The 25,478-nt window shown below is 48.5% G+C and overlaps 9 protein-coding genes across 9 annotated transcripts; 7 read left to right on the forward strand and 2 right to left on the reverse strand.

Annotated features, from left to right (window-relative positions):
• Positions 1-31: 31 nt before the first annotated feature.
• Positions 32-445, forward strand: LACBIDRAFT_315063 (uncharacterized protein; the record flags this gene model as incomplete). The annotated part of the gene is made up of 1 exon (XM_001889380.1): positions 32-445. One exon carries the CDS (start codon positions 32-34, stop codon positions 443-445), a length of 414 nt encoding a protein of 137 aa, XP_001889415.1.
• A 735-nt stretch (positions 446-1,180) lies between these two features.
• On the reverse strand, positions 1,181-2,636 carry LACBIDRAFT_334612 (uncharacterized protein; the record flags this gene model as incomplete). Its single annotated transcript, XM_001889427.1, has 5 exons — positions 1,181-1,483; positions 1,541-2,011; positions 2,159-2,177; positions 2,289-2,380; positions 2,433-2,636. The coding sequence occupies 5 exons, from the start codon at positions 2,634-2,636 to the stop codon at positions 1,181-1,183; spliced, it is 1,089 nt and encodes a 362-aa protein (XP_001889462.1).
• A 3,764-nt stretch (positions 2,637-6,400) lies between these two features.
• LACBIDRAFT_315065 (uncharacterized protein) lies at positions 6,401-6,577 on the forward strand (the record flags this gene model as incomplete). The annotated part of the gene is made up of 1 exon (XM_001889381.1): positions 6,401-6,577. The coding sequence occupies one exon, from the start codon at positions 6,401-6,403 to the stop codon at positions 6,575-6,577; it is 177 nt and encodes a 58-aa protein (XP_001889416.1).
• Positions 6,578-8,832: 2,255 nt separating this feature from the next.
• LACBIDRAFT_295862 (FUN34 transmembrane protein) lies at positions 8,833-10,156 on the forward strand. Its single transcript, XM_001889382.1, has 5 exons — positions 8,833-9,016; positions 9,071-9,243; positions 9,354-9,504; positions 9,565-9,666; positions 9,721-10,156. The coding sequence occupies exons 1-5, from the start codon at positions 8,892-8,894 to the stop codon at positions 9,851-9,853; spliced, it is 684 nt and encodes a 227-aa protein (XP_001889417.1). The 5' UTR covers positions 8,833-8,891; the 3' UTR covers positions 9,854-10,156.
• Positions 10,157-10,542: 386 nt separating this feature from the next.
• LACBIDRAFT_334615 (uncharacterized protein) lies at positions 10,543-11,691 on the forward strand (the record flags this gene model as incomplete). Its single annotated transcript, XM_001889383.1, has 4 exons — positions 10,543-10,786; positions 10,947-11,146; positions 11,198-11,437; positions 11,569-11,691. The coding sequence occupies 4 exons, from the start codon at positions 10,543-10,545 to the stop codon at positions 11,689-11,691; spliced, it is 807 nt and encodes a 268-aa protein (XP_001889418.1).
• A 1,918-nt stretch (positions 11,692-13,609) lies between these two features.
• On the forward strand, positions 13,610-15,091 carry LACBIDRAFT_295864 (uncharacterized protein; the record flags this gene model as incomplete). The annotated part of the gene is made up of 4 exons (XM_001889384.1): positions 13,610-14,248; positions 14,305-14,695; positions 14,806-14,889; positions 15,042-15,091. 4 exons carry the CDS (start codon positions 13,610-13,612, stop codon positions 15,089-15,091), a joined length of 1,164 nt encoding a protein of 387 aa, XP_001889419.1.
• A 1,757-nt stretch (positions 15,092-16,848) lies between these two features.
• Positions 16,849-17,653, reverse strand: LACBIDRAFT_334617 (uncharacterized protein; the record flags this gene model as incomplete). The annotated part of the gene is made up of 3 exons (XM_001889428.1): positions 16,849-16,880; positions 16,936-17,166; positions 17,254-17,653. The coding sequence occupies 3 exons, from the start codon at positions 17,651-17,653 to the stop codon at positions 16,849-16,851; spliced, it is 663 nt and encodes a 220-aa protein (XP_001889463.1).
• A 908-nt stretch (positions 17,654-18,561) lies between these two features.
• Positions 18,562-19,542, forward strand: LACBIDRAFT_334618 (uncharacterized protein; the record flags this gene model as incomplete). The annotated part of the gene is made up of 4 exons (XM_001889385.1): positions 18,562-18,637; positions 18,728-18,742; positions 18,855-18,874; positions 18,988-19,542. The coding sequence occupies 4 exons, from the start codon at positions 18,562-18,564 to the stop codon at positions 19,540-19,542; spliced, it is 666 nt and encodes a 221-aa protein (XP_001889420.1).
• Positions 19,543-22,637: 3,095 nt separating this feature from the next.
• Positions 22,638-25,147, forward strand: LACBIDRAFT_334619 (uncharacterized protein; the record flags this gene model as incomplete). The annotated part of the gene is made up of 6 exons (XM_001889386.1): positions 22,638-23,270; positions 23,324-23,605; positions 23,757-23,953; positions 24,327-24,608; positions 24,651-24,675; positions 24,938-25,147. 6 exons carry the CDS (start codon positions 22,638-22,640, stop codon positions 25,145-25,147), a joined length of 1,629 nt encoding a protein of 542 aa, XP_001889421.1.
• Positions 25,148-25,478: the final 331 nt, after the last annotated feature.

Genomic DNA, 25,478 nt, shown 5'->3' on the forward strand with positions numbered 1-25,478 from the left:
AGCTTATTGAGCTCTTAAAGTTATGTAGATAATGCTCAAGAACACATTTTCCATCCCAGGAGCAAGCAAGCCTGAACACATATTTTACAATACAAATTGTGATGCAAAACAACAGGCAGACACATCAGGTGATCCATGGTTTCAAGACGTGGGCATGTGCGTTGACATCTGGCATTTCCTGAACAAACACAAGGTGACACATGAGTTCTGCCAACTAAATTGCAACCCAGCAATGTACCCTGAGCTACAGGATGATGACGGGAACTGGTTTTTCAACACGTCGGTTGCAGGGCAGACAAATACATGGCTTGGCGGATACAGCTCAATCATCAGAGAGATGCTCCCTGACAAGTATGATTTTTTCCTTGACGAAATGATCAGGCTCCATAATGCCGAAGTGCTCCAGAGGTTGGAGAAGGAGGGACACTGCCCTCGTATTTTGTAATCATGGTGTTGTTCTATTACATGTTTCTTCATTACACAACAGAGTCCAAGACAAGTGGAAGTAAGTAAGGTGTTGCTGAAGGCAGGAGGGATATGGAAAGAAGTTAAGATATGTAGCACAATAAAATCTAAAGTACAATTACTGTCTGAGAGGATACTGGCGCGCAAACACTGACCAGCGGCCAGCAGGCGTACCTCCACCAGCTACAGCCTCCTCATGGTGATCCTCAGAGGCGGCCTTCCATCGGGTGCATGCGTTGTAGTATGTTGCAAGCTTAACCTTACAGCCAAACACATGCTCGAGCCGCTCTTCCAGCATACCGAAGTGCTTTCTCATCTCCCGACTATCGATCTTATCAAATACGTCTTGCATGTCAACAACATAGCAATTGCCAGGCCATTTTGAAGTTGACTTATGTGAGGATGTCGAGATGGGGGAAGGAATTGAGGAGGGGGATGATGGTACTGGTGGAGAGGAGGGGCTTGTGAGAGCAAAGGATGATGATGATGAGGATCCTTGGGACATGGAGGATGTCCAGAGGGATGAGGGGGATGTGGATGATGTTATGGGAGAATCAGGAATTGTGACGATGGGAATCATGAGGGGAGTGAGACTAGGGAGGTGTCGCTTTCATGCCAAAGCCTTGGGTGTGATGGTGAGGTCAAGAATTTGCACCTCGGAAGGGGGCGATGATCGAGGAGATGGCGTGAGGGTGGCTTTGTGCTTGCGCGACACTCATACACTACTCCGATCACCTGGCATGTTGGTGCGAAGGTGAGTGTTCTTCCTCATGATGGTAGCAAGTTCCTTGTCGAAGTCCAAACACTTGACATTTCGGCAACGAAAGAGGAGGTGGGTGTTGGTAGATACGGAGTGTGGCCAGCTGGCATCAACTTGGACCCAGTGACGACTGGGGATGTTGTAGACATCAAGCACTTCAGTTCCGAGCTTCTCCAGGGTCTTTGGGCATTGTGCTAACGTCCATGTTGGCCACCCCTGTAAAACTTGCACTGATAGAACCTCAGGTGGTGCACCATCCTACAAGGAGCATTAAAAGGGATGCAGGTGATGGACATGTCGTTAACGACTGCTTACCTGTCGCCAGAACATGATAAAAAATTTGTGGAGCAGTGCCATGTCACCCTGCGCTTGCCCTCGCTTCTTCAACAGTTGCGACGTCTTGTCTTCATAACCCCGCATCCATTCAGAACGAAGATGGATTGTGTGCTTTGGAGCCTTGGTGCTAGTGCTGGGGGGTGGTGCTGGAGGAGAGGGTGTAAAACGAACCAGGGACAATGGGCCAGAACGTGAGGAGGCAACACGTGAGGAAGAGGCAACATGCGAGGAAGAGGTGATACATGAGGAGGAGGCAAAGTGCGAGGAGGTAATGTGTGAGGTGGAGGCAAAGTCTGAAGGAGAGGAATGAGTGTTGTTGTGTGGTGGAGAGTGACTGAGAGAAGCTGCAAGGGCTGCCTGATAATCAGCCTCTTCCTTGGCTTCGTCCGCAAGCTCCTGTGCACGAGCAAGTTTGGCCTCCCGTGTTGAAGCCTCCACAGAACGCATGAACTGGACAGTGGGGTCCATGTTCGCAATCACAATCTGGAGCTCCTCCCCAGGAGAAAGTGATCACGTAGGAGGGGGATGGTGAACTGAGGAGGAAGATGTGGCTGCGGACACCTGTGGTTGTTTCCCTTTCCGCTTATTGGCAACTACCATAGCGACCGTGTGGATACTGCAACCTGTGTGCACAACACAGCATTTCTTGCACATGAGCCGGATGCAGACCGAGTTTGCAACCCTGTGGCATTTGCTTTCACTGCACTTGGACGAGGCTTTGACTGACAAGGTGGTTGTAGAGGAATGAGAGGTGGGCGCTGAAATGGCATTGGGTGCAACGCCTGGCATAAAGGTGTAGTGGTAGTGGTGGGCATGGCACTGGAACAAAAGAGAATAAGATTGTGCAAAGGAAGTGTCCTCGTCAACTTACCCATATGTAATACTGGCCAGGGAAATTACTACCTGCCGCAAGCTTGACTTTGAGAGCGCAATGACACGCAGGACTAGTGTTTAAAGGTTCAGTCCATAGGACCGCAAAAAACCGGTGGACCGAACTGAACCGGACCATGGTCCGGTCTTTTTTTCGGTTGCAGTTGCCCCAATTTGGGGTTGGTCCGGTTGCCAGTTGCCTCATTTCGAAAATCTTTTAAAACCGTTCAAAGGCCGGTTTTAATCGGTTGCAACCGGTTAAACGGTCACGTGCGTTACATAGCCTTGTAACCACGTTTATTGCCTTTTATTGGGTTTTTGTTTCATCAAAAACGGTTAAGAATTGAGAAAGATATAACCAAATCCATATTTTACCTGAGTCTCTATGAGATGTAATTCGGTTTCAGTCATAGCTATGTCAAATCTTCATTAAATCTCTTGAAAATTGGTAGAATGATGGGTATTTATATGCTTTACTATTTTATATAACCCATTTATTTTTCAGAGTAATAATGATTGAGATACAAATGGTTTATATTGGTATAATAAATTATACGCAAAAAAACCGGTCTGGATCGGTCTGAACCGGTATCATGGACCGCAAAAGACCGGTCCTAGGTGGTTCGGTTCGGTTCCCTCAATATCTGGGTCGGTCCTGGACCGGTTGCGGTCCACGGTCGCGCGTTTTCGGGGCAAAAAACCGGACTGAACTGAACCTTTAAACACTACGCAGGACAGGAATTTGGGCTGTTGATGTTGGGAATGACAGGATTCATGGTGGTGGAAGGAGTGTGAAACAGTTCATGAAGATATAGATGACTATATGTGCATTAACGGAGGGGTATGTAAGGTATCGACATGGGGGAAGAGGGAGACACAGGAGGAATGCGTAGCACACCGGTGTTTGGACCAATGTAGCCGCCAAACATTCCGCCACACATTTCGCCACATACACTGCCAAACATTCCAATTCTGACATTTTTTGCAGATTATATAACCATCAGATATTTAGTTCTCCTCCTGGGTACGAAAGCATCGCGAGACGAGCGGCTGCTTTTAGGAGCCTGGATCGACCAATGAAATGTTAATAAAGAAAAGTGCATCACTCAAGGATTGAACCAAAAACCTCAGACTCATGGCCTACGTATGCAAAGACTACAAATTTGTAGTGCAACATAACCATTTGACTACATGACCTATTAGAAAACTCCCAAGGCCGCTAATATATCCAATCTCTCACCCAAACTTAAACAAGAAAATCTTCCAGTGCTGCAACATAGGGGAGGTTTTCTCCTGTAATTAATGCATAGTATGTGGGGCTCTTTCCAATAGAATACAAATTTTTATGAAATCTACTGTACTTCGTTTACAGCTAAATGCAAAACCCTAGACACCTCTCAGAAATTTCTTGACTCCGCTTTGCTTTGTGTAAACAACCATTTGAGGAAGGAAGCGGGCACCTATGATGCAAATCCTGCACCAATTCAGGTATATGTAATGTAATGGAGTGCTCCACACTCCAATTGAGGTTATAATGATACAGACTTGTGCCAAATGTGGTTGTTTGCACAAAGTGAGGCAGAGACCAGAAATTATCGGGAGGTGTCTAGGGTTTTGCATTTAGCTGTAAGCCATTGGAACGTCGTTGCATTGCGATTGCAACCAAGTGTCAACAAAGACAAGTGATTACAACTGGTTCAAACTCCGACATAATCGTGATTGAAACTCCGGCTGGTTGCAACCTAGTGTTGCCGCAAGGGAAGGTGAAGGTCACCTTGAGGTGACAGCCCTGTCACCTTGAGTTACCTTGATGTGACCTCAAGGTATTTTCCAGATTAGGAAAACGAAAGAGAATCAGCTCGCAGCAAGTTTGCAGCCACGTAGAATCATAACTATATCATGTAGTATTGTAACATACATCTGAGTACTGGTCAACAGAGGGTCCCTGTGGTTGAGTGAGGTGACCTGTCAACTAAATATGCACATGGCGAGCCAAGAAGTAATTTTAGGGTATTGAGTTGACGAGCAATTGACAAGTTACGAAAAAATCATCCATACAGAGGGGCGAAACATGGGGTACATAGATCTCCTCCTCAACAAACACCCATTTGTCATTGCAGTCTGTCCTTTCTGAAGCAGATGTGAATCTGAGAATTTGAAGCTTCTCCATCAATTCCGGTGCAAGGTTGTTTCGGCAAAGGGTGTCAGTTTCTTTGCTTTACAAGAACATGCACTCTGATGGAGCAGAGGATGCTTGAACTGGAAAAACATCCAACGTGACGTGGTACATTGTCTTCTTCCTTTTATTCACCTGATAGTGCCATAGCAGCATCGTTCAATTGATCAAATTGAAAGACATGAAACTAGGCATTATTGGTTCCAGAGTATAACTAGAAATGAGATTCAAAAAATTGATCGGCGCGGTGGAGTGCTGATGTTCAGCGTCGAGCAACAAGTTTGGGCGCATGGAACGACAAAACTCGTCACAAGAAAGGCTGAGTGGCCCGGCCGTGCCGCTGGCCTATGAGAATTTTTTCCCGAAGTGGCACATTTACCTTGATGCACCTTGACACTCCTTGACGTTGACAATTTCCTTTTGCATCGCCTCAAGGTGACCTTGCCTTCAAGGCACCTTTCCTTGCGGCAACACTATTGCAACCAACAAAAAAAAAGTCCGACAGTCATCTCAAAGAATATTACAAAAGTTGTCAACGAAGTCAGGCATGTCGCAACGTCTCTCGACCAAATTGACCAAAAGTCCTCATCTGAGGCGCTGTGCTCATCGTGCCTCTAGTAAAAGCCCATATAATGCTTATTTGCCACCTCCCGCGCCCTGGCACTCAATGACTCGGATAGAGACAGGGATGCCGCTATCATCGCCTGCCGTCAGCATTTCGTCGTCATCGATAGGCCTGTCGCGCGCTCTTCGGGTTGTACATACCTCTTCTTCATCAGGCGCGAGGTCCTGTGGTTGTTTACTTGTTATTCCCCAGTTAACCCCCCGCATTCAACGACCCACTGCAGTCTAATCGCACATTTGAAAATGTACCGCGAGGGCTGAACCGCGCCTCAGCTTCCCTTCTCGATCTCCCGACCCCCTGACCTGTTATCATCCTCAACATTCGGACACGCAAAGTCGCCAGACATGTCTATGCTCCCCCTGTCCATAATATTTTGTACCAGTTTATGAAACCTTTTCCTCCCGCCTCTCGCCACATTGCGACGGCTAACACCGTTGCCTTCCACATTCGCGACACCTTTTCTCACTTCTTCCAATGAGCCTGCACCTATTTTCAGGTTACCGCACGCGACCGACGTGCCTTCATGTTCAGCGACGCCTTGCTGACACCCAGTTTTGATTCACAACTAAAACGTCGAAAGCTCTGGCGTATAATTTCGCGATACGAGTACATATCGTAGCTCCTCGAGGTTACCTTTTGTACAGCCTTTTCCGCCTCTACAAGACAAGCCCCTTCTTCTACAGCACGCTCTGCCTCCTCTTCTTCCACTGGGTTCTTCCACAACGTCATCGCTGACAAGGGCCGGCACCTGGTCTTCCAACTCCAACTCCAGCTCAAAAACCACAATCTCACTGCCTCCAGCAACGCCCAAATCCGCTACCGTCCTCCCACCTCCCAGAACACCAACAAAGACTCAAGAGCGGCTCAAGGTCTTCTTCACCTCGTCTTTCAAGACCAGTGCGAGTGGTCCGAATTCGAATTCGATGCTGTGTCCAACGAGAAGGGTGCACAAATACAGACGCGCGCAGCACCAGCACAAACGCGTCTTCTGTCAATTATGTTGAGCAGACGTTACGCTTGTGACCTATGATCCCCCGCGTGCGTACAGACGGTTAACGCAATTATGGGTTCCTGTATGCTATCGGCATGGGCTTGATATCTCTACGAAGATGCCGTTGTTCGTGGTGAGTTGACCTTGAAGAAATTTGGCAGGTAATCTTGCGCATCTATGTCAAAATTTTGTGGCTCTACAGACTACGTGTCAGTAGCTTGTGGTCTGTGCCATGTGGTTTGTGGGTTTGATGACCCATCTCAGCTGAGTAGCAGGCTCGAACTCGAGGTACTAAACATGCGGTGTGGTGATAAAATCAGAAAACTTGAAATTGGACCTCGAGGGCAAACCTAGGCCTACCCGTGCACCCGAATCAAATCTAGCTTTTTGAGCTAGATACCAAGCCCTTGCACCCTATTGAAACGATCCGTTTATCGAGTTTTTCCAACGGGTAGATGATAACCTGTTAACGGTTTCGTCATTTTATGATTTAGTGGGAACGGTTAATTGGACGAACAACATATTATATGTCTGAGGAACCCAGTAAGCGGGTTATGCACCTGGTGGCCTGGTTCTCATGATTCCTTGCTAACGGGTTTGTTTCAACACCTTCACTGAGCGTCTTCAGGTGCACAGTGAGAACGGCAGGGCGGAGCCGACCCCGATGCCCAACCGATGGCACCCCGCACTGTGCGGAATTCGAATCACAGGGGTTTGAATTTCTGATCGACCTCGAGTTTGGCTAGGATGGAATTTGGGTGGTTTCGCGATACACCATTTACGGTCCGGGTGCAAGTAGGTCCACGTATCCGAGTCGCCTTTTGTTTGGAACAAAAATTTGAGGGCGTTCGCGCGTCTTTCAATGTCTTTCGTACAGCCCTTCGTGTACATAGAAAGGTAAATGTAAGACGAACCTGAAGCCGCATCCAATACGGTGACATTGTCATGTAAGTTAAAAATAGAACGCCAAGCACTTTTTGCTCATGATCAAACATTCCTGTGTGGTACTTGAGCTGCAGTGTCCCTACCGGAGCTTTTGTCGGCTAGATCTTGGATGTGGTGGTGGTGCTTCTTCTTATCTGATGTCTCCTCGAGCTTCTCCACCCATGATGATTGGCACTTATTCCTGAATTTGGGATGTTGGGGTGGATGAAAGATGGTTGGGCGTCAGGCTGGACGGCGAGATCGAGCACGAGGCGATGCGTTTGGAAATTTACCTCATTATATTTCGTCGTCTCCATGGCCAGGTTCGTCGTGACATTTAATAGAATTGTCTGTCAAGGAAGAATGCACGACGGCTGTCACTAGATCTATTTCTTACTCGTTTTTTTTTGTTCCTTGTTGGCCCTTGAACTGTAATTTTACTCGATTCGAGAGCGTTGAAAGAGTGACATGCATTTCGTATCACCGCAGACGACTGTGCCTACTGTGTACACATCCGTACTCACCGTGCGTGAAGATCAAGAAGTCAAACAACAAGGCGTCGGATTTGGTCGCCTACAGGACAAAATGCAAGCGATTAACATGGCGGTGATAGGGTAAATTTTTTGTCATGTTCCTTGGTGAGGCAAAGCTGCGAAGCGAGGCGCGATAACTACTTACGAGGTCAATTTCGCGGCGTATATTCGCAGATTCAATAAATTCATGACCGACACTGACCGTTTATTGAGCAGGAATTTTCGGTTGGAACTAGGAAATTACCTTGGGTACGATACGCGATACGACCCCTCTTTGCGCGCCTGTGCACGGTGCAACCGCTGATGACAAAAAGAACTTGAATGATGGAGCTACTAAGTTAAGGGATAAGGCGGCCTTGATCTATAAATAGAACACTCTCATGTCCGTTTGTTTCTTTGCGACGACTCGAGCTCTGTTCAACCTCGACTCTTCTCGACCTCTTACTTGGAGATGTGTACCACTGGTTGGCCCGCTCCGTTGTCTTCGTGCAGATCCTTGATATTGAACGACAATGAAGTCGAGATGATCAATCAAATCTATTTATAGCACAATTTCTCCTTGTTGTCGCCGCATCAACTGACAAACTTGTTCGGTTTTGAGAAGAATGGTCAACCGGTTAGGGGACGATGTGATGACACATACACGGCAAGGGTCCACAGCGCCCAAGGTTCCCTACTTTTGTTTCATGTAGACGTCCGATTTGCCCATGGGCAGGATTTCGCCTCAATGTTTTTTTTTTGCGAGGGTATTGGGGAGCCAGCTTGACTGGGGGATTATTATTTTTCTGGTATGATGGACATTGGGGAGTGTGGAGCGACGGATGTGCCGTCTTGAGCGGGGGGTTGGAGTTCCACCAGAAAATATTGAGGTCCGCTCGATCTAAAGCGATCCATGTGGGAAGGTATTCACATAATTCAGACTATTTCGGGTCTTCCCTTCCAAATTACCTCCTGAACTATCGCTCTTGAGTTAAAATTCCGTGGAAAATTTTACGTTACATGGACATGCGTCGATATTCGGGCGCGCCGTGAGGTAAAGTTGGCCACCCTGACATAGGGAGTGGGGGCATAAATAGAACAAGCCGGCAACGGGGGCCAAGCATTCTCGCGATTTATATCACCCACTTAAGCCGTTCCATCTTCTTCGTCTTGCCTTGCCTTTTCCCCGCTTCAACTACGCTCCTTCCTTGCCGAATCAACCAATAGCTGATATGTCTTCGTCGCTTGATGTCCTCGAGAAGGGTGCCGTGCACGCCAGCAACCCTCATATCAATTATTCCCAAACGAATGGCTACGCAGCTCCCCGTCCTTCCAAGATCGCTAACCCCGGTACATTGTACGCTCGCTATTTCTGAAGTCGTCCTCCCCGTTCTCACTTTATTCCTTACAGAGGTCTCTTTTCATTCGCGTCTACCACTTTGATCCTCTCGTTGTACAACTTGGGCACACGGAGCATCACCCACCCCAACGTCGTCGTCGGCATGGCTGTTTTCTGCGGCGGCCTCGCTCAACTTCTTGCAGGCATGTGGGAGTTCCCCAAGGGAAATGCGTTCGGTGCCACCGGTACGTTGAATTTCAAATTACCCCGCTGCCCCAGGTTTTCCTCTTGTCGCGTTTACTTGGCGCGTCGGCGCATACTATAGAGTCCAAGTATGCTGATAATATTGTAATAGCGTTCACGTCGTTTGGCGCGTTCTGGATGTCCTTCGCGACGATCCTCATCCCCGGCAGTGGCGTCGGTGCCGCATATACCAGTGCTGAAGAATTCGACTCTGCCCTCGGGATTTACCTTACCACCTGGGCGGTGCTCACGTTCCTCCTCACGTGGGTTTTCTATTTTTAGCCCTCGAAATGTCTTTTTTGAATCTTGATATTCCGTCGTAGAATTGCCACCCTCCGCAAGAACTTGGCGCTTATTACGCTGTTCAGTCTGCTCACTCTTACCTTCATTGTCCTCGCTGGAGGCGCTTTCTCAGGTATCGCCAAGTAAGTGACGTAGTCTTGTGCACACAGACATGGGCTGATCATTTTGCGATGCAGTGTGACCAAAGCTGGTGGTGGTTTGGGCGTTGTCACTGCCTTGGTTGCGTACTACATAGGCTTGAGCGAGCTTCTCAGCGCCGAGGATCAGGCCCTCTTCCACCTCCCCCTTGGTACCTTCTCGAAGAATTGATCCACCTGCCAGTGGGACGCATCCTCATCCTGTTTTCTACATACCAAGCACACTGTTACCCCCTGACTCTTTACTCTAGCCATCCTTGTAAAATGTAGTTGTCATTGGTTTTGTGAATTGTATATATACCATACCCTTCCTTCTACAACGATTCCCTGTTTTTGCTGGATGGTTGGTAGATCTAGATGACTTGGACAGTGACTTTGTTGTGCTTTTCTCTTGTTTTTTCTTCTTGCGGTTCTCAGTCTTTGGGCCTCTCGGTTGTTGGTACCGACCACACTCTTTTATCCAGTCCACTCTTTCAAGATTTTTGTCACCATGTAATGTCTATCAAAAGTAATCCACGCGGCCAGTGTTTCTTGAATTCGCAGCTTTGTGTCAAACGATCTCTTCCCTTTTTGTCGTCGCCTTTCTACTCTTCCTTCCTGTGTACTTTCAGCACCTGCACGATGCTAAGATGTGAGAAGTCGGTCATCAATAAACACAGCCCAACACCACGGTCTTCCAAGTAACCAAGTCCGCCAAATCATACCTCCTACCCACCTCTGACTGGATCACCCGCAACGCTGAGCCTAATCTGACAAACGTACCGCACATCCCGAGTTGCTGGAGCTGAGAACGAGAATTTTGAACGAGACAGTACCATCGACGACGGTCAGGGCCGTCGTCTACCTCTGCTTGCCAACACAATGTCTCTACCCCTAGAACTCGTCCGAGAAATCATCGACCTCCGGCTCTTCTCCGCCCCACCACACTCTTGGACTCCAGAAGATCCCGGCTGTTCAACAAAACCCAGATGGGGCACAATCCATGCGCTCAGCCTCACTTCGAAAAGCTACCGCGCCCTAGTGCTCGAAGCATGGTTCAGAACTCTCTACGTCAAATCGCCACAGAATTTAGTCTTCTTGCAAAAGTCGTTTCCTGAGCTGGGGAGTGAATGGACCAAACACCTCCACTGCGTCCAACCATACAGCCACATCCTCCCTTTCTGGAACCTCTCCTCCTTCCCCCGCGTTTCCTCCATTAGACTGGACTGCATCAGCTCCCCTGACTTTTGCACACTTCCCTTTTTCACACCTTTCCTCCACGGTAGAACATCTTGACTTGCGCAGAGCGACGTGGTTTGATCTTGGGGCAATTCAAGGTATTGCTGATACCCCAGGCTTTGGGCACTTGAAGACGTTGAAGATGGTGCAAAGCAGAATGTGGTGTGAGATTTGCCAAGCTTGCTGCATGGTCGGGTTCAAAGACAGGCCTACGAGTTTGGTGCACGAGGGGGGGTTGGGGTTGCCTGTGAGTTTTGATCTGGTCGGCATTGAGTGAAAATGACAATGAAGTGCGTAGATCCTCTACGCGCGTGTTTTAGCACCCCTTGAATGCCTCGAAGAAGTTGTGATTATGATAACCAACAATGGCTTTGGGTGGACTACATTAAACGTAAACCCGAACTTATGGTCGGGTGAATGTGATGCGTGTATGATGATGATGTGCGACAATGATGCGTTCCGCGAGAAGTGGGTTGCTAGGAAGAAACGCGTCGGTCTGGCGTCCGGCGATGGTGGAAACGATGATGGCCAGAAAGATGTGAGGCCACCGAACTTGAGGAGGGTGGAGTACCGGTTCTCTATAGTGAATGGCTAGGAGGGAACGACGGCTACGACGACCGGGAGGAGCATATTGAGGATTACGAGGACGTTGAAATGACTCTGCCCCAGGTGTTCAGGATCCTCAAGACCCCATCCAAGCAACCTAGTCGACTTCCTACCCTCCTCCAAACGGGGCAAGGATGCGGAGAATCGCCTTGGGACCCTCCCGGTTGTGCCTTCCAGAGCGCATGAATCCGGTGGTCGTCACGGTGGAACGGATGTGTTCCTCATTGCTCTTCCGATCTGCACATCATATTTTCCATGATTTTCATCTGGGCTCTCTTGTTAATGCACTGTTGGATTGAGTGAAGTATACCCGCTTGGTTAGTACGTAGATAGTCTGGATTTTTTCCTGTCCAGTCCGATGTCCGCCTGCCGTCTGTCTCAGACATCGACGTGCATATCACTGCAACAGCTACTTGCCACCACAATGTCGTTGCCCCTTCCTACAGAACTAATCCGCAAAGTCATCTCCTTCACACACTCCCCTGCCCCACCACACTCTATCCCAGAATATCTCGGCGGTTCACCTAAACCCTGGTATTGGCACGAACTCGACGCGCTCAGTCTCACCTCAAGAACGTAGCGTGCCCTCGCCCTTGAAGCTTGGTTCCACGCTCTCCGTATTGAGTCGCCTGAGGACTTGGAATATGTAAGGTGCTGTTGGCCTGAGGTGGGAGTGTGGACTAGACACCTACACTGCATCCAATCCGGCAGTAGCGCCCTCCTTTGGGACCTCTCCTGTCTTCTACACCTCTCCTCCATCCGGCTGGATTGGTTTTCACCTAACCTCTCGCCATCTTTTTATTCCTCCCTCAGTAATTCATGCATCCTGCCCTTCCTCAACTGTCCCTCTTCGGTCGAACACCTTGACCTACGCGTAATGTCGTGGCCTACTCCTGAGGAGTTCCAGAATATCCCTCGTACCCCGGGCCTTGGGTATTTGAAGACTTTGGAAATAAAGCAAGGCCTGGCGTGGTGTGGGCGCCGCTGTGGGTTCTCTAGTGTCCGATCCAAGGGCAGGAAGATTGGGTTGGTATATGAGGGGGGTTATGGGTTGTCTGTGGGTGCTAATTTGCTCAATTTCTGAGTATTTGTGACGATGTCATTCATAGATCGACTATGCGCGCGCTCTGGCCCCACTTGAATGCCTAGAAGAAGTCGTGATCATTGTTAACAAGTACAACTTTGGGACCACACTTGATCAACTCCTAACAACCCCACATCCAGACCCGAAGTGGGTTGTTGGTGTTTGCCGCGATGATGATGGCAAAAAGGATGCGAGGCTACCCAAGTTGAGGAGGGTGGAGTGGCGGTTCTGTGATCATGACAGATTACGCCGCTAGTGATAGTCTCCAGTGGTTCTTGGTAGGTATTTTTCTTTGGTATTTGGACAATGGCTTGACGAGTTAAGGATACGATAGGCCAGGAAATGAGGATGTCCCTCGTCTTTGGGCCCTTCGAGATCGGCTGCCGAGCCGGAATGTCCCATTAAGGAATCAGGGCATACGATGAAATTCGCTCGTTTCTTGGTGCTGGGCGTTCTTACTGCATTGATTGCGTAGTACCCGCAGGCTTGTGCGCGCTTCTCACCCCCAAGGAGTGTCAGGCCATCGTCCACCTCCCCCTTGACGTCTTCTCGAAGAGTTGGTCCACGGACCACACGGCACCCATCCTCAGGCCTCAGCAACATGATCCTGTTTTCTATCCATTGACCCCCTGGCTTTTACTCTAGCCATCTGTAAAATGTCTTTGTCGTTGGATTTTGTGAATATCATAACGATCCCCTGCGTTCACTGTGTGGTTGGTAGATTAGATGATGCTTTTCTGTTTTATTTTTTTGGTTTTATTTTTTTTTTCTTCTGGCGGTTTTCAGACTTCGGCCTCTCGGTTAATTAACGTTGTTAGTGCCACTTCTATCCAGTCTGCTCCTTGGAGATTTTGTAATGTCTATCAAAAGTGATCCACGCGACTGGCAGTGTTTCTCGAATTTCGCACCCTCCTCTGACTGGATCCACAACACTGACGCCTGATCTGACAAACGCCACGCTGCACGCACCCCAAAAATTTTGAACCATCGAGCCGTCGTCTACCTCTACTTGCCAACACAATGTCTCTCCCCCTAGAACTAGTACGAGAAATCATCCATCTTCTGCTCTTCTCCGCCCCACCGCAGTCCTCGACTCCGGAAAAGCCTGGCTATTCAACTAAACCCACATGGGGCACGGTCAATGCGCTCAGCCTCACTTCACAAAACTACCGCGCTCTAGTGCTGGAAGCGTGGTTTCGGACTCTCTTCATCGAATCACCAGAGGATCTTAGCTTTTTACGGCACTCAGGCTGGTTTCCTGAGCTAAGGAGTAAATGGACCAGACACCTCCATTGTGTCCAACCATACAACAACATCCTCTCCTTCTGGAATCTCTCCTCCTTCCTCCGTGTTTCCTCCATTAGACTGGACTGGCTCTCCCCTAACCTCTTCCCATTCATGACCCTCCCACACGCTGACTTGGACACACTACCCTTTACACACCTCTCCTCCATGGTTGAACATTTTGACCTGCGCGGAAGGATCTGGCCTGATCCTGGGGTGATACAAGCTATTGCTGATACCCCAGGCTTTGGGCATTTGAAGACATTGAAGATGGTGCAAGACACTGTGTGGTGTGGGCTTTGCAATACTTGCTGTCTTGTCCAATTCAAAGACAGGCCGACGGGGGTGGTGTATGAAGGGGGCTTGGGGTTGCCTGTGAGTTCTGTTCTACCCAGCGTTGAAAAAAACTAAACTGACAATGACAGACGTAGATCCACTACGCACGTATTCTAGCACCACTTGAATACCTTGAAGAAGTTGTGACTATTATACCCAACCATGGCCTTGGATTTACTACATTGGGTTCGACAGACCCAGACTCAAATACGGACACGAACCCAGAGACATCCAACACAAATTTAAACCCGAACTCATGGTCGGGTGAATGCGATACCTGTATGGTGATGATGTACGACGATGATGCCTTCCGTGAGAAGTGGGTGGCTAGGAAGAGACGTGTCGGTCTGGCTGGTGGTAACGATGATGGCCAGAAAGATGTGCGGCCACCGAAGTTGAGGAGGGTGGAGTACCGGTTCACTACAGTGGATAACGGGGAGGAGGAGAAGCGCTTTGAGGATTACGAGGACGTGGATACTAGTGATAGTGAGTTTGATCATAATGGTTTGGAATGGGATTGAGTGGGGGGTTCGGTTCTTGGTGGGCGTCCTGACTTCTGACGATGGAGAACAATTCGTTGACGCTTTGATGAATAGGATTGGCGACACAATGGGAAGGGGATGCTACCTGCCTCTGGCCGTTCGACCTAGAGAATAACACTCCCTTTTCCCAAGGTATCAGTGAGGGCAGATTTGTGTGCTGGGCACATTCAAGTGCACTGTGCCATAACCAGCTCTCTATGTTATAAGCGGTTACTCACGAATACGCTCTCGAAAGGCACAAGAGCTCGGAATGCCTTATTAGACCGATTCATCGATACCTCTCCTAGTAGGACATCCGGGTGTCGTCCATCAATTCATCCAACAATGGGAAGTCAATTGAACTCACCTTTGGAGCAGGATCGCGTGACGCGTCGATGGATGCAACTGTTGTCTTTCTCTGTTCACGATCCTCAACCCCCCATTTAAGTAACCAGTCGACTTCCTACCCTTTTCCCAACGGCACAAGGATGCAGAATGTATGCGACTGAAACCCCGAATCGCCTTAGGACCCTCCCGGTTGTTATATATATATGTCGGATCTTTCCTGAGTGCATGAACACGGTGGTTGTGGAACAAATGTGTTTCTCGTCGTTCTTTGTCTATGCATTGTATCTTATCGTCATTTTCATTAGGGCCCTCTTATAAATGTACCATTTGATGAAGTGAACTATACCCGCTTTTGATGGCTGGTTAGTACATAGTCTGGACGGTTTTTCCCCTTTCTTCCGACTATACTCTGGCTCATCGATCATCATGGATTGCTCAAGCGCAGCAGAGGCGATGCAGATATGGACGCACATATATGGACGCACATACCCATCTTCGCTCCAATAGGCCGTGGCAAGACTTCTACCTCTACTTGCCACCACGATGTCGTTGCCACTTCCACCAGAATTTACTCGCAAAATCATCTATTTTACACTCTCCTCTAGACCTGCCCCACAGCACTTCTCTGCCCACAGGATCTCGGCTGTTCAACTAAACCCAGTTGGTACGCACTCAACGTGCTCAGTCTCACCTCAAGAACATTGTTACATAACATGCCCTCGTCCTTGAAGCTTGGTTCCGCACCTTTTGTATTGAGCTGCCTGGGTACTTGAGGTCGCGAAGGCCGGATTAGACTTCCGATTTAACCTTTATAGGACATTTGTAGGACATACAAAGATAAGCCGTAAAAATCATCTGCTTATCCTTCACCTTTCCGAATTCTGAGTTATACTACATACTTGATTATCTATACCTTGAAGGCAAAGGCTAGTAAGTATTTGCCTACAATCAGGATATTAAAACGTGTTGATTTCTTTTCCCAATCTTCACAGATCAAACCTTTTATTCCAAACAACAACAACATCTTTTCTTCTCATTCACACATAGCAGCTTCCAAATCTGCTAAGGCTTCTTCTGCAGACTCACATGAGTCATCAGAGGCAGTGGTGCTATCCGACTGCAGTCAGGATGGCCCCTCTATGACTGCATGCAACTCATTTATATATGCAGTCAATTCAGTGCTCAAGGTTGCAATCATTTTCTCTCTAACCTGGGTATTGAGAGACAGGGTGCCAGATTGTAATGGCTTTGATTGCTCCAGTGACAGCAGGGAAGGGCAGAGCCATCAGAGATAAATCTTGTTATAACCCTTGGTGAAAATTTTGGGAAGATGAAAAGATTCTGCGACAAGGTTGAAACTGCTGAAAAGGGTGGCACATCCATGACAAGAGGGTTTTGATCCACCAAAATAGTGGTATGGATTGATGTTGGGGTGTTGGAGATGATATGTGAGTAGAGTGGATTCAGCATGGACAACTGCTTTCATGGATAATTTGGTCCCTTTTTCAGCTCTATTCCCTCATTTTTTGCTTTCTCCTGCAGCTGTTTCAGTAGCTCATCACACACCAGTAGCTCCTTCTGTTCTCCCAGAGGAGAAATGATGGGGAGAATGTCCTGCTGAGAAAATGTGATGGATATGTTGCTGTAAGCTGCTGGCACAGAAACCACATTGAATTGTTCCTTGAGGAAAGCAGAGAGTCAGTGAGACTGGGCAATGTGTGTAATGGTACGGATATGGTGATGAAGATTGAAAAGCTTCTTAAGCAACTGTCACAGAGACAATTTCTTGTTCCAGTCAGCATCTAAAAGTAAGACATGAGATATAGCTTCATATTCAGAATGTGAGGCCAGACTCACAAATTAAATTATCCCAGTGGGTCAGAATATTGTCAATTTCTGCAGTGTTCAAATGATCCCACCAAGCCACACTCATCCTGTCAATTGTCTGAATCAAGTCAGTGAGGCAATGTGGTGGTCTGTCATTCTGCAGCAGACCCTGAATGTGTTTCAACACCAAACATGTAAGGTGTAGGAACTTGGCATCCTTATTGTTAGCTTGCAAGCTTTTCGCAGTGGTCTCATATATGGCTAGGATCACAGGTGCCCTTTTGAAAAAGCATAGGCAAAGTTTGCTGTACAAATGTTCATAAATAGTCTTCTGAAGTTCAAGCTCACCATCCATGTGTGACAGGGTTTTATTTGGGTTAGACAATGTTTTGTTATCAGCTGGGATTGACAGTGGACTGGGCTCTACAGCTTTTTGGAGTTCCTTGAGCTGACCCCATATTTTATAGAGATGGGAGATAACAGTGGCTGGTACACTCTCATTGGAAGATACATACAGTGTCGCAGCTTTCGGGTCCATGGCCATGGCCAATGACACAAAGAAGACTTCTCCCTTTTCTTTTCGGATACAAACAGCGGCAAGAGCATCTAAGAGGTCCATCAATTGATGGGGGTCCTTGGGAAAAGGGTGTCCAGATAGACGAGACCCAGCATCGTTATGCCGCTGCTCGTGCCGACCAGAAAGTAATGAGAGATAAAGCTCCGGCGTAGTGTTTTGACTCAGAGACATCGTGGAAAGAGGTGAAGAGAGTTATCAAACTCGACCAAACAAACCCATCCGCGACCGTCATCGTCATCTCCCCTTGGCCTGCTCCACACTGCAGGGCCATGGTCGTCGGGACTGTTGTCTTTAACGTCGCATACTTAGATGCTGGAATGACTTCAACCTCTTCACAATGTCTTTCTCGCTAGAACTGGATCACGAAAACACCCACAAGTGAGGCTACTGCACCGTAGCCCTGAAAGTGTGCTCTACTTACACCGAATTACCAGATGATCTGACCTTTTTACAAAACTCAGGTTGGTTTCCTGGGATTGGAGAGAACTGGACCAGTCACCTCCACTTTGTCCAATCACACAGCAAGTGCTTCTCCTGCTGGAACCTCCCCTCCCATCAGCAAAACCTGATTTTCCCACGTAGACAGGCATAGTGCTTCCGCTAATATCATAGTTTCCCATAGTTACACGCCAAGTTTGGCTAGATGCCCTAGCGCCCCACAGCGCTCCACAGCACTGTGTGGGTGTAAGCTTGTGCTATACAGCACTACAGAGACTTGTGCCGTTACTATAGGGTGCTATAGAGGGGCCTCCACTTTCTACCCAGCCCTTATAGGGAGTCAAACTACAAGTATACTAGATTTCAGTAGAAAACACATTCCCTATTGTATATGAATAATTTATGACCAAAATACGCCTGGAATAAGAAGAAAGTACAACACTGTCCAGAGATTGATTGACCTACAAAGATTGCAACAAGAAAGAATATGAAGTATCTTTTGCAAAACATATTCGTCTTTTGTGATTTTTTTTGCATTGGAAAGTGGTGTTCAAGCCGATTCCAACGCATCTATTTACGTAGTATTTAGTTCAAAACTCAAATGGCTTTGGACCAATTACTGGTGAGGAATCTGCCTAAAAATGGTAAATGTTATCGGAGGTCGCCTTAAACGTCGAAATATTAGGGGCTCTCAGACCCGTTTTAAAGCTCTAATTTGTGCGTTTCTGACAAGCCCAAAATCGCATGAAACGGAGCAGAACTCATGATGATAATATATATTTCAGATGTCTAATACAGGCCAAATAGTTTATGCTACAATTTGTGAGGTACTCCAAATTTTTCTACGCCGTAAATTGGATTGCATTCGCGTGAATAAAGCGATTAAAATAAGCCTACATAGAGGCCAAACGGTGTGATACTCGTGAAGTTATAGCTATGAGCTACCTAGAAAGTGTAAGTGTGAATTGATGGAAGTCGGTACGGTTGCGGGAAGTCACGTGCCACGCTCAACTCACATTTTCGAACTTAGACAACTTCAATTGTTACTACTACTACCAAAAAAACAGGAAATTTCGGGAAATCATGGAAATAGCCAGGAAATTTCTGGTAACAACTGCAAATTTCATGGAAGGCTCGGAAATTGTTCAATAATTTTCCAATATGAACTTTATATTTGCTTGATTACATGGTGCCATCTACAATTGTGTATGCCCACCTCGAATGTCATGCTTTCTGTGAAAGACAGTGACAGGCGACAAACAACTTCAAGTCGCGAGACAATTCGTTTTAAGTCCGTTGAAACTCCGACATCATGTGATTATGTTGAACTTTTGAATTTCCCAACACGGAAATTCATTGTTCTTCCTTCCCACCTCAATGTTCAACTTGTCCTCGACAAACGGTGTCCTCCCTCGTCGAGTTACAGCATCCTCCCTCCCTCGTTGACGAACCGCGTCCCTCGACAAACGGTGTCCTCCCTCGTCCATGAACGGTGTCCTCCCTCCCTTGAAGAACAGCATCCTCCCTCTCTTGAAGAACGGCTTCCTCCCCCCCTTGAAGAATGGCTCCCTGCCTCCCTTGAAGAACAGCTCGCTCCCGTGAAGAATGGCTTCCTCCCTTAAAGAAAAGATCCCTCCCTCATCGACGAACGGCTCCCTCGTCGACAAACGACTCCTCCCTCAACGAATGGCTCCCTCTCTCGGCAAACGGCTCCCTCCCTTGACGAAAGGCTCCCTCTTGACAAACAGCCCCCCTCCCTCGACAAACGGCTCCCCTGATGAACAGTGTCCTCCCTTGACGAACTGCTCCCTCACTCGTCGACGAACAGCATCCTCCGTCCCTTCTTGACTGACGGCGTTTCTCCCTCGACGAATGGTGTCCTCCCTCCCTCGTTGACAAATGGCGTCCTCCCTCTCTCGTTGATAAATGGTGTTCCCCCTGCCTTGAAGAACGGCGTCTTCCCTCGCTTGTCGACAAACGCATCTTCCCTCTGTTGTCGACGAACGGTGTCCTCCCTACCTCATTGATGAACGGCTCCCTCCCTTGATGAACGGCTCCCTCCCTTGATGAACGGCTCCCTCCCTTGATGAACGGCTCCCTCCCTTGAAGAACGGCGTCCTCCCTCCCTTGTCGACGAATGGCGTCCTCCCTCCTTTGAGTCCTCCCTCCTTTGAAGAACGGCTCCGTCCCTTGACGAACAACCGTCCTCCCTTCCTTGTTGGCGAATGGCATCCTCCCTCTGTTGATGAAAGATGGACGGTCTCTTATTCCATAAATTTGATATACTGCAGTCATTACTATGTAGAATATTAGGATATCTTGTATAATGTAGTAGTGCAGACAATAAACTTATTTTTTCGTAACACAAGTTCTGTGTAAAAATCATGCAATATGGTATTAAAATGAGCAGAATGTATGCCCCCCCTCTAGGAATCTGCAGACCCCAGGGGTTGCTACTGAGGGCTGCAGATCTGCTCCGTAATTCTAGGGAGCACTATGAAGTGGCTATGTGTTTCTATGAATGGCTGCAGATCTGCTCTGAGATTCTAGGGAGTGCTGTGTAGTGGCTGTGCGTTTCTATGTAGAGCTGCATAGAACGCGCAGGTGACTGTAAAGGTGATACCCCTTTCTATGGTGCTATGGCACTACACAGCCCTGCCACGTGCTGCCTAGCTCACCCAGGTTTTGCTGATGCCCTCTGCGTCTTTTACGTGCTCCTAGTTTGGCTCTTGTCTACCATCATGCCATCCTTCTGCCTCACTTACCCTTTTCAAACCTCTATATGATCGAACACTCTGACCTGCGCAAGTTGAAGTGGCCTACATCTGGGCTTTCAGGGCATCGCTAAAACCCCAGGCTTTGATTGTCCGAAGATCTTGAAAAAAAAATGAAGCAGTGCACGATGCGGCATGGGATTTGCCAGATGGTTCAGTTTAAAGTTGGTGTATGAGGGACGTTCAAGACTACCTGTAAGCTGAGATCCATTCAGACGTTGCATGGTTGCTGAGCCAATGTTACGCAATGTATATATATAGAACCGCTATGCGCGTGTTCCGGGACTGCTTGAGTCCTTGGTTGAAGTTTTTCTTACCGTACCCAACTACGCCTCTATTTCAAGCGCATATGGTACCATCCTAAACCTGGGTGCAAACAACACAACTTTAACTCCGGACTTGGAAATGACCCCCAGCCAAAATTTCTATTCGAATTTGTGGTTGGGAAAGTGTTGTCCACCTCTCCTTGCCAACACAATGTTTCTCCCCCTACAACTAGTCCACGAAATCATCTGTCTCCTACTCTCTTCTGCCCCAATACGTTCCTTGACCTCGGAAGCTTACGGCTGTCCAACTAAACCCACAAGGGGCACAATCGTGCCCAGTCTCATTTCACAAAGCTACCGCGCCCTAGTGCTTGAAGCGTGGTTTCAGATTCTCTAACGCATCACCAGGGAGTCTAACCTTTTAACGGGACTCAGGCTGCTTCTCTCAAATGGATCAAACACTGCGTTCAATCATACAGCAACACCCTCCATTTTTGGAACCTCTTCCCAAACTGGACTGGCTCTAACCCACCCTCTTGCCGTCTTTCACCCTCCCGCACGCTGACTTGGACACACAACCTTTTTTACACCTCTCCCCCACGGTTGAACACTTTGACTTGCGAGGAAGGACGTGGCCTGAGCCTGGGGTGATTTAAAGGATTACTCATACCCCAGGCTTTGGGCGTTTGTAGACGTTGAAGATGGTGGTGTGGGCTTTGCCGTACTTACTGAGTGGTCCGGTTCAAAGACAGGCCAGCCGGGGTGGTGTGTGAGGAGGGTTGGAGTGGCTTGTGAGCCTTGTTCTACCCGGCGTTGAAAAATAACTGATGATGACGTACGTAGATCCACCACGCGCGTGTTCTCGCACCACTTGATTTCTTGGAGAAGTCGGATTGTCTTCGCTTTGGTGGAGTCCATTGGGTTGGCATGCAGACTCAGACCCAAACCCAATTGCGGTCGCGAACCTAGAGACGATCACCACCTCCAACACAAAAGTAAATTTAAAATTATGGTCATGAACGCCTGAGACAGAGACAAGTTCCATCCATCGACGCATCACGCGACCCTCCAGAACGATTTCAACTGAATCGCCACGGTCAAAACAATTGACGGACGACACGCCGGAGGTCCTACTAGGAGAGATATCGACGAATCGGTCCAACAAGGCGCATGCATTCCGCGTTCTTGCGCCAGATCGACACGTCTCTTCCTGGCAGCCACCCACTTCTCGCGGAACACATCGTCGTCGTATATCATCACCATACAGGTATCACATTCACCCGATCCCCGACATCCCATTCAAGCAACCTAGTCAAATTCCTACTCTCCTCCAAACGGCACAAGAATGCAGAATGTATGCGACTGAATCGCAGAATTGCCTTAGGACCCTCCCTCCATATGAGTTATATGTTGGGCCTCTTCAGGAGCGCAAGAATCCCTTGATCGTGGAACGGATGTGTTCCTCATTGCTCTCCGTCTGCACATCATATTTTCCACGATCCTCATCAGGGCCCTCTTCCTGTTGGATTGAGTGAACTATACCCGCCTGGCTATACTTGGATAATTTGGACTGTTTTTTCTCCTTTCTTTTTTCGTCTGCCCTTCGTCTCAGACATTGACGTGCATACACCTTCACTGCAATTGGCGCTGGCAAGACTTCTACTTCTACTTGCCACAATGTCGTTGCCTCTTCCCCTAGAACTAATTTGCGAAATCATCGATTTCTTACTCTCCTCTGCCCCACCGCGCTTCAACGCAAAACATCTCGGCTGGTCAACCAAACACAGTTGGCACGCACTCAACGCGTTCAGTCTCACCTCAAGAACGTACCGTGCCCTCGTCCTTGAAGCTTGGTTCCGCACTCTCTATGTTGAGTCGCCTAAGGATTTGGAATACGTAAGGTGCTGTTGGCCTGAGGTGGGAGCAAGGTGGACTAGGCACCTACACTGCGCCCAAGCCTACAGCAGCTCCCTCTCCCTTTGGGACCTTTCCTATCTCCCGCACATCTCCTCCATCCGGCTGGATTGGCTTCCGCCCTTCTTCATGCAACCTTTCCATTCTCGCCCCAGTTCGAAGTCAGGCTTGCCCCTATTCAACTGCTCCTCTTCGGTCGAACACCTTGACCTGCGCGGATTTTTGTGGCCTATTCTCGAGGTGCTCCAGAATATCTCTCATACCCCGGGCCTTGCGTATCTGAAGACTTTTACAATAGAGCGAGAGATGACGTGGTGTGGATTCTGCGGTAGCTTTTCTAGTGTCCAATTCAAGGATATGCCGACTGCGGTGTATGAGAGGGGCTATGGGTTGCCTGTGAGCTCTAGTTGGTTCAAATTCTGAGTATTTGTGATGATTGACTTTCTCAGATCGACTATGCGCGCGCTCTGGCCCCACTGGAATACCTCGAAAAAGTCGTGATCACCGTAATACACTACCCCCTTGGGTCGACCACAACCCCAACAATCCCAGATCCAGACCCAGAAACAAATCCGAATACAAATCAATGGATGGGGGAATGCGACAAGTGCGTGAAAACTAAGAATGAGAATGACGCCTTCCGCCAGAAGTCGGTGGATAGGAAGTGGGGTGTTGATGTTTGCCGCGATGATGATGATGGCAAGGATACGAGGCCACCCAAGTTGAGGAGCGTGGAGTGGCGGCTTTGTGACGCACTTTGAACACACCGATGGGACACTCCGGCCCAGCAGCTGATCTCGAAAGCCCAAAGACGAGGGGCAGCTCCATAGCCTGGCCTATCCCATCCTTTACTCATCAAGCAATACTCTCTGAATACCAAAGAAAAAGACCCACCAAGAACCAAAGACTATCACCCATATTCACATCACCGGTCAAGGCATCAGGGCATACGATGAAATTCGCTCGTTTCTCAAGACTTTTAGATCCACTACATTGATCAGGACGTTTTATCAAAGCCCTTTCACAATCGGCTCCTTACTTGCACATACCCACCAACATGCACAAGGCTCACGCGGAATGTATGCCTCGTATCAGAATGACACGTTGATGTCTCTCTGGGTTTTCGCTGCCGTCCGATTGGACCGTTTGTTCCTCCTACTCGTCCCCTGACCTCAAAGACAGTCTATTCACTTGACACGTCGAGGAATCAAGATGGGCGACGGTCAGCCAAAACAGCCCATGTCGGCTAGTCGCAGTTGAAATTCTGAGATCTGCGACCTCAGTCATGACTGGCTTAGAGGCTCCTCTGCCCTATTGCGCTCCTGGAAGAGGCATTTCAACTATTGCCAGTAGGAACATCTCCCATGTCTGAGCTCGGGAACGTACCACTGCGCCCTTGTCCTTGAAGCGAGGTTTCGGAATTTGTATACGCCTGAGAATGTGACTCTCTAGTGGTGCTCGCCTGACGTGGGGACTAAATGGACCAGAAGCTGCTCTCTCTCCCTATCTCGTCAGACTGGCACTTCCCCATACTCAGGTCATGTTTCCCCTTCCGCTCAAAGTGCTAGGAACGCCAACACCGCCCGAATTCCGCCCTACATTGACCTTTCACGCAGCTCGGCCTGAGTGCCCTTACGGTGGCCTGAACCTGTGGATCTTTAGGCTATCACTAACATTCCGGACTTTGGGCGTCGCGTTTGAAGACGTTGTAAATGAAATCACGTCTGGCGTGGTGTGAGATTTGCAGATTTGTGCTATGTGATCGTTTTGGGACAGGCCGACCGGGGCAGTTAGGGGCGTCGTGAGTCACATTGTTTTTCTCTGCTTACTAGACGAGGGTTGAAACTAAATTCCAGATCCATTACATATGCGCATATCTTGGCTCCATTTGAAGACCCTGGATAAGTCTCCATTGGAACACCAAACTGCTGGGGCGCTGCCAAACCCGAATGCAGGCCCAGGTTCGGTCCTAGAAACAACCTCAAAACCCCCCCAACCTGTCTGAAGATCAACTGGGATGACCACCTATCCCGTGAGATATATACATACCAATGTTCCTGCAGAACTACCTATCAAGCCATCACGGGTATCATCAATCCAGCCCGGACTCGGACGATTTGGCAGGAGAGCGATTTCTTCAAATGGCGTTTTGGTCTATCGCGCAACATGCATTGGCTACTAGCGTTTGCAGTTCAGTGTATACCCCTTCCCGCTCCGCTACGATTCCATCTCCGGTCACGTTTGGCCGCCTCGAGCTGATTAGAGCCTATTGATTGGCTTGCGTAGCATAGTTCGTCCATTTTACATGGGTGTTGCCTGTGTACTTGGAGGTGACTCGCAGGTCATCGTATTCCTTCCTTCCTACGCACGAGAAGCACCCTCATCAACCTGCCATTCCGATCTCCGGCGCACTCGCAAGACGGCGGACTTGCTCGATGAATACACTTCAATCCTTCCACGTTCAACAATGTGGGGTACCTCGTCCACTCACGGATCTTTGATACAAATGTTACGAATACTAGTAGGCGTTTATCCTCGGCACGTATTCCGACCGCGTGTACATAGGGGCGAATCAGTCGTGCACATATCTGACTTTTTGTATAT

Source organism: Laccaria bicolor, genomic scaffold (genome assembly GCF_000143565.1).
Source record: "Laccaria bicolor S238N-H82 LACBIscaffold_67 genomic scaffold, whole genome shotgun sequence".
Taxonomy (NCBI): domain Eukaryota; kingdom Fungi; phylum Basidiomycota; class Agaricomycetes; order Agaricales; family Hydnangiaceae; genus Laccaria; species Laccaria bicolor.

Bases quoted from the DNA above. Each gene is read 5' to 3' on its own strand.
- LACBIDRAFT_295862 (XM_001889382.1), top strand. From the start codon at position 8,892: ATGTCTTCGTCGCTTGATGTCCTCGAGAAGGGTGCCGTGCACGCCAGC. The intron at 9,505-9,564 runs GTGGGTTTTCTA...ATTCCGTCGTAG, and splicing joins GTGCTCACGTTCCTCCTCAC to AATTGCCACCCTCCGCAAGA. The intron at 9,667-9,720 runs GTAAGTGACGTA...TTTGCGATGCAG, and splicing joins GCTTTCTCAGGTATCGCCAA to TGTGACCAAAGCTGGTGGTG.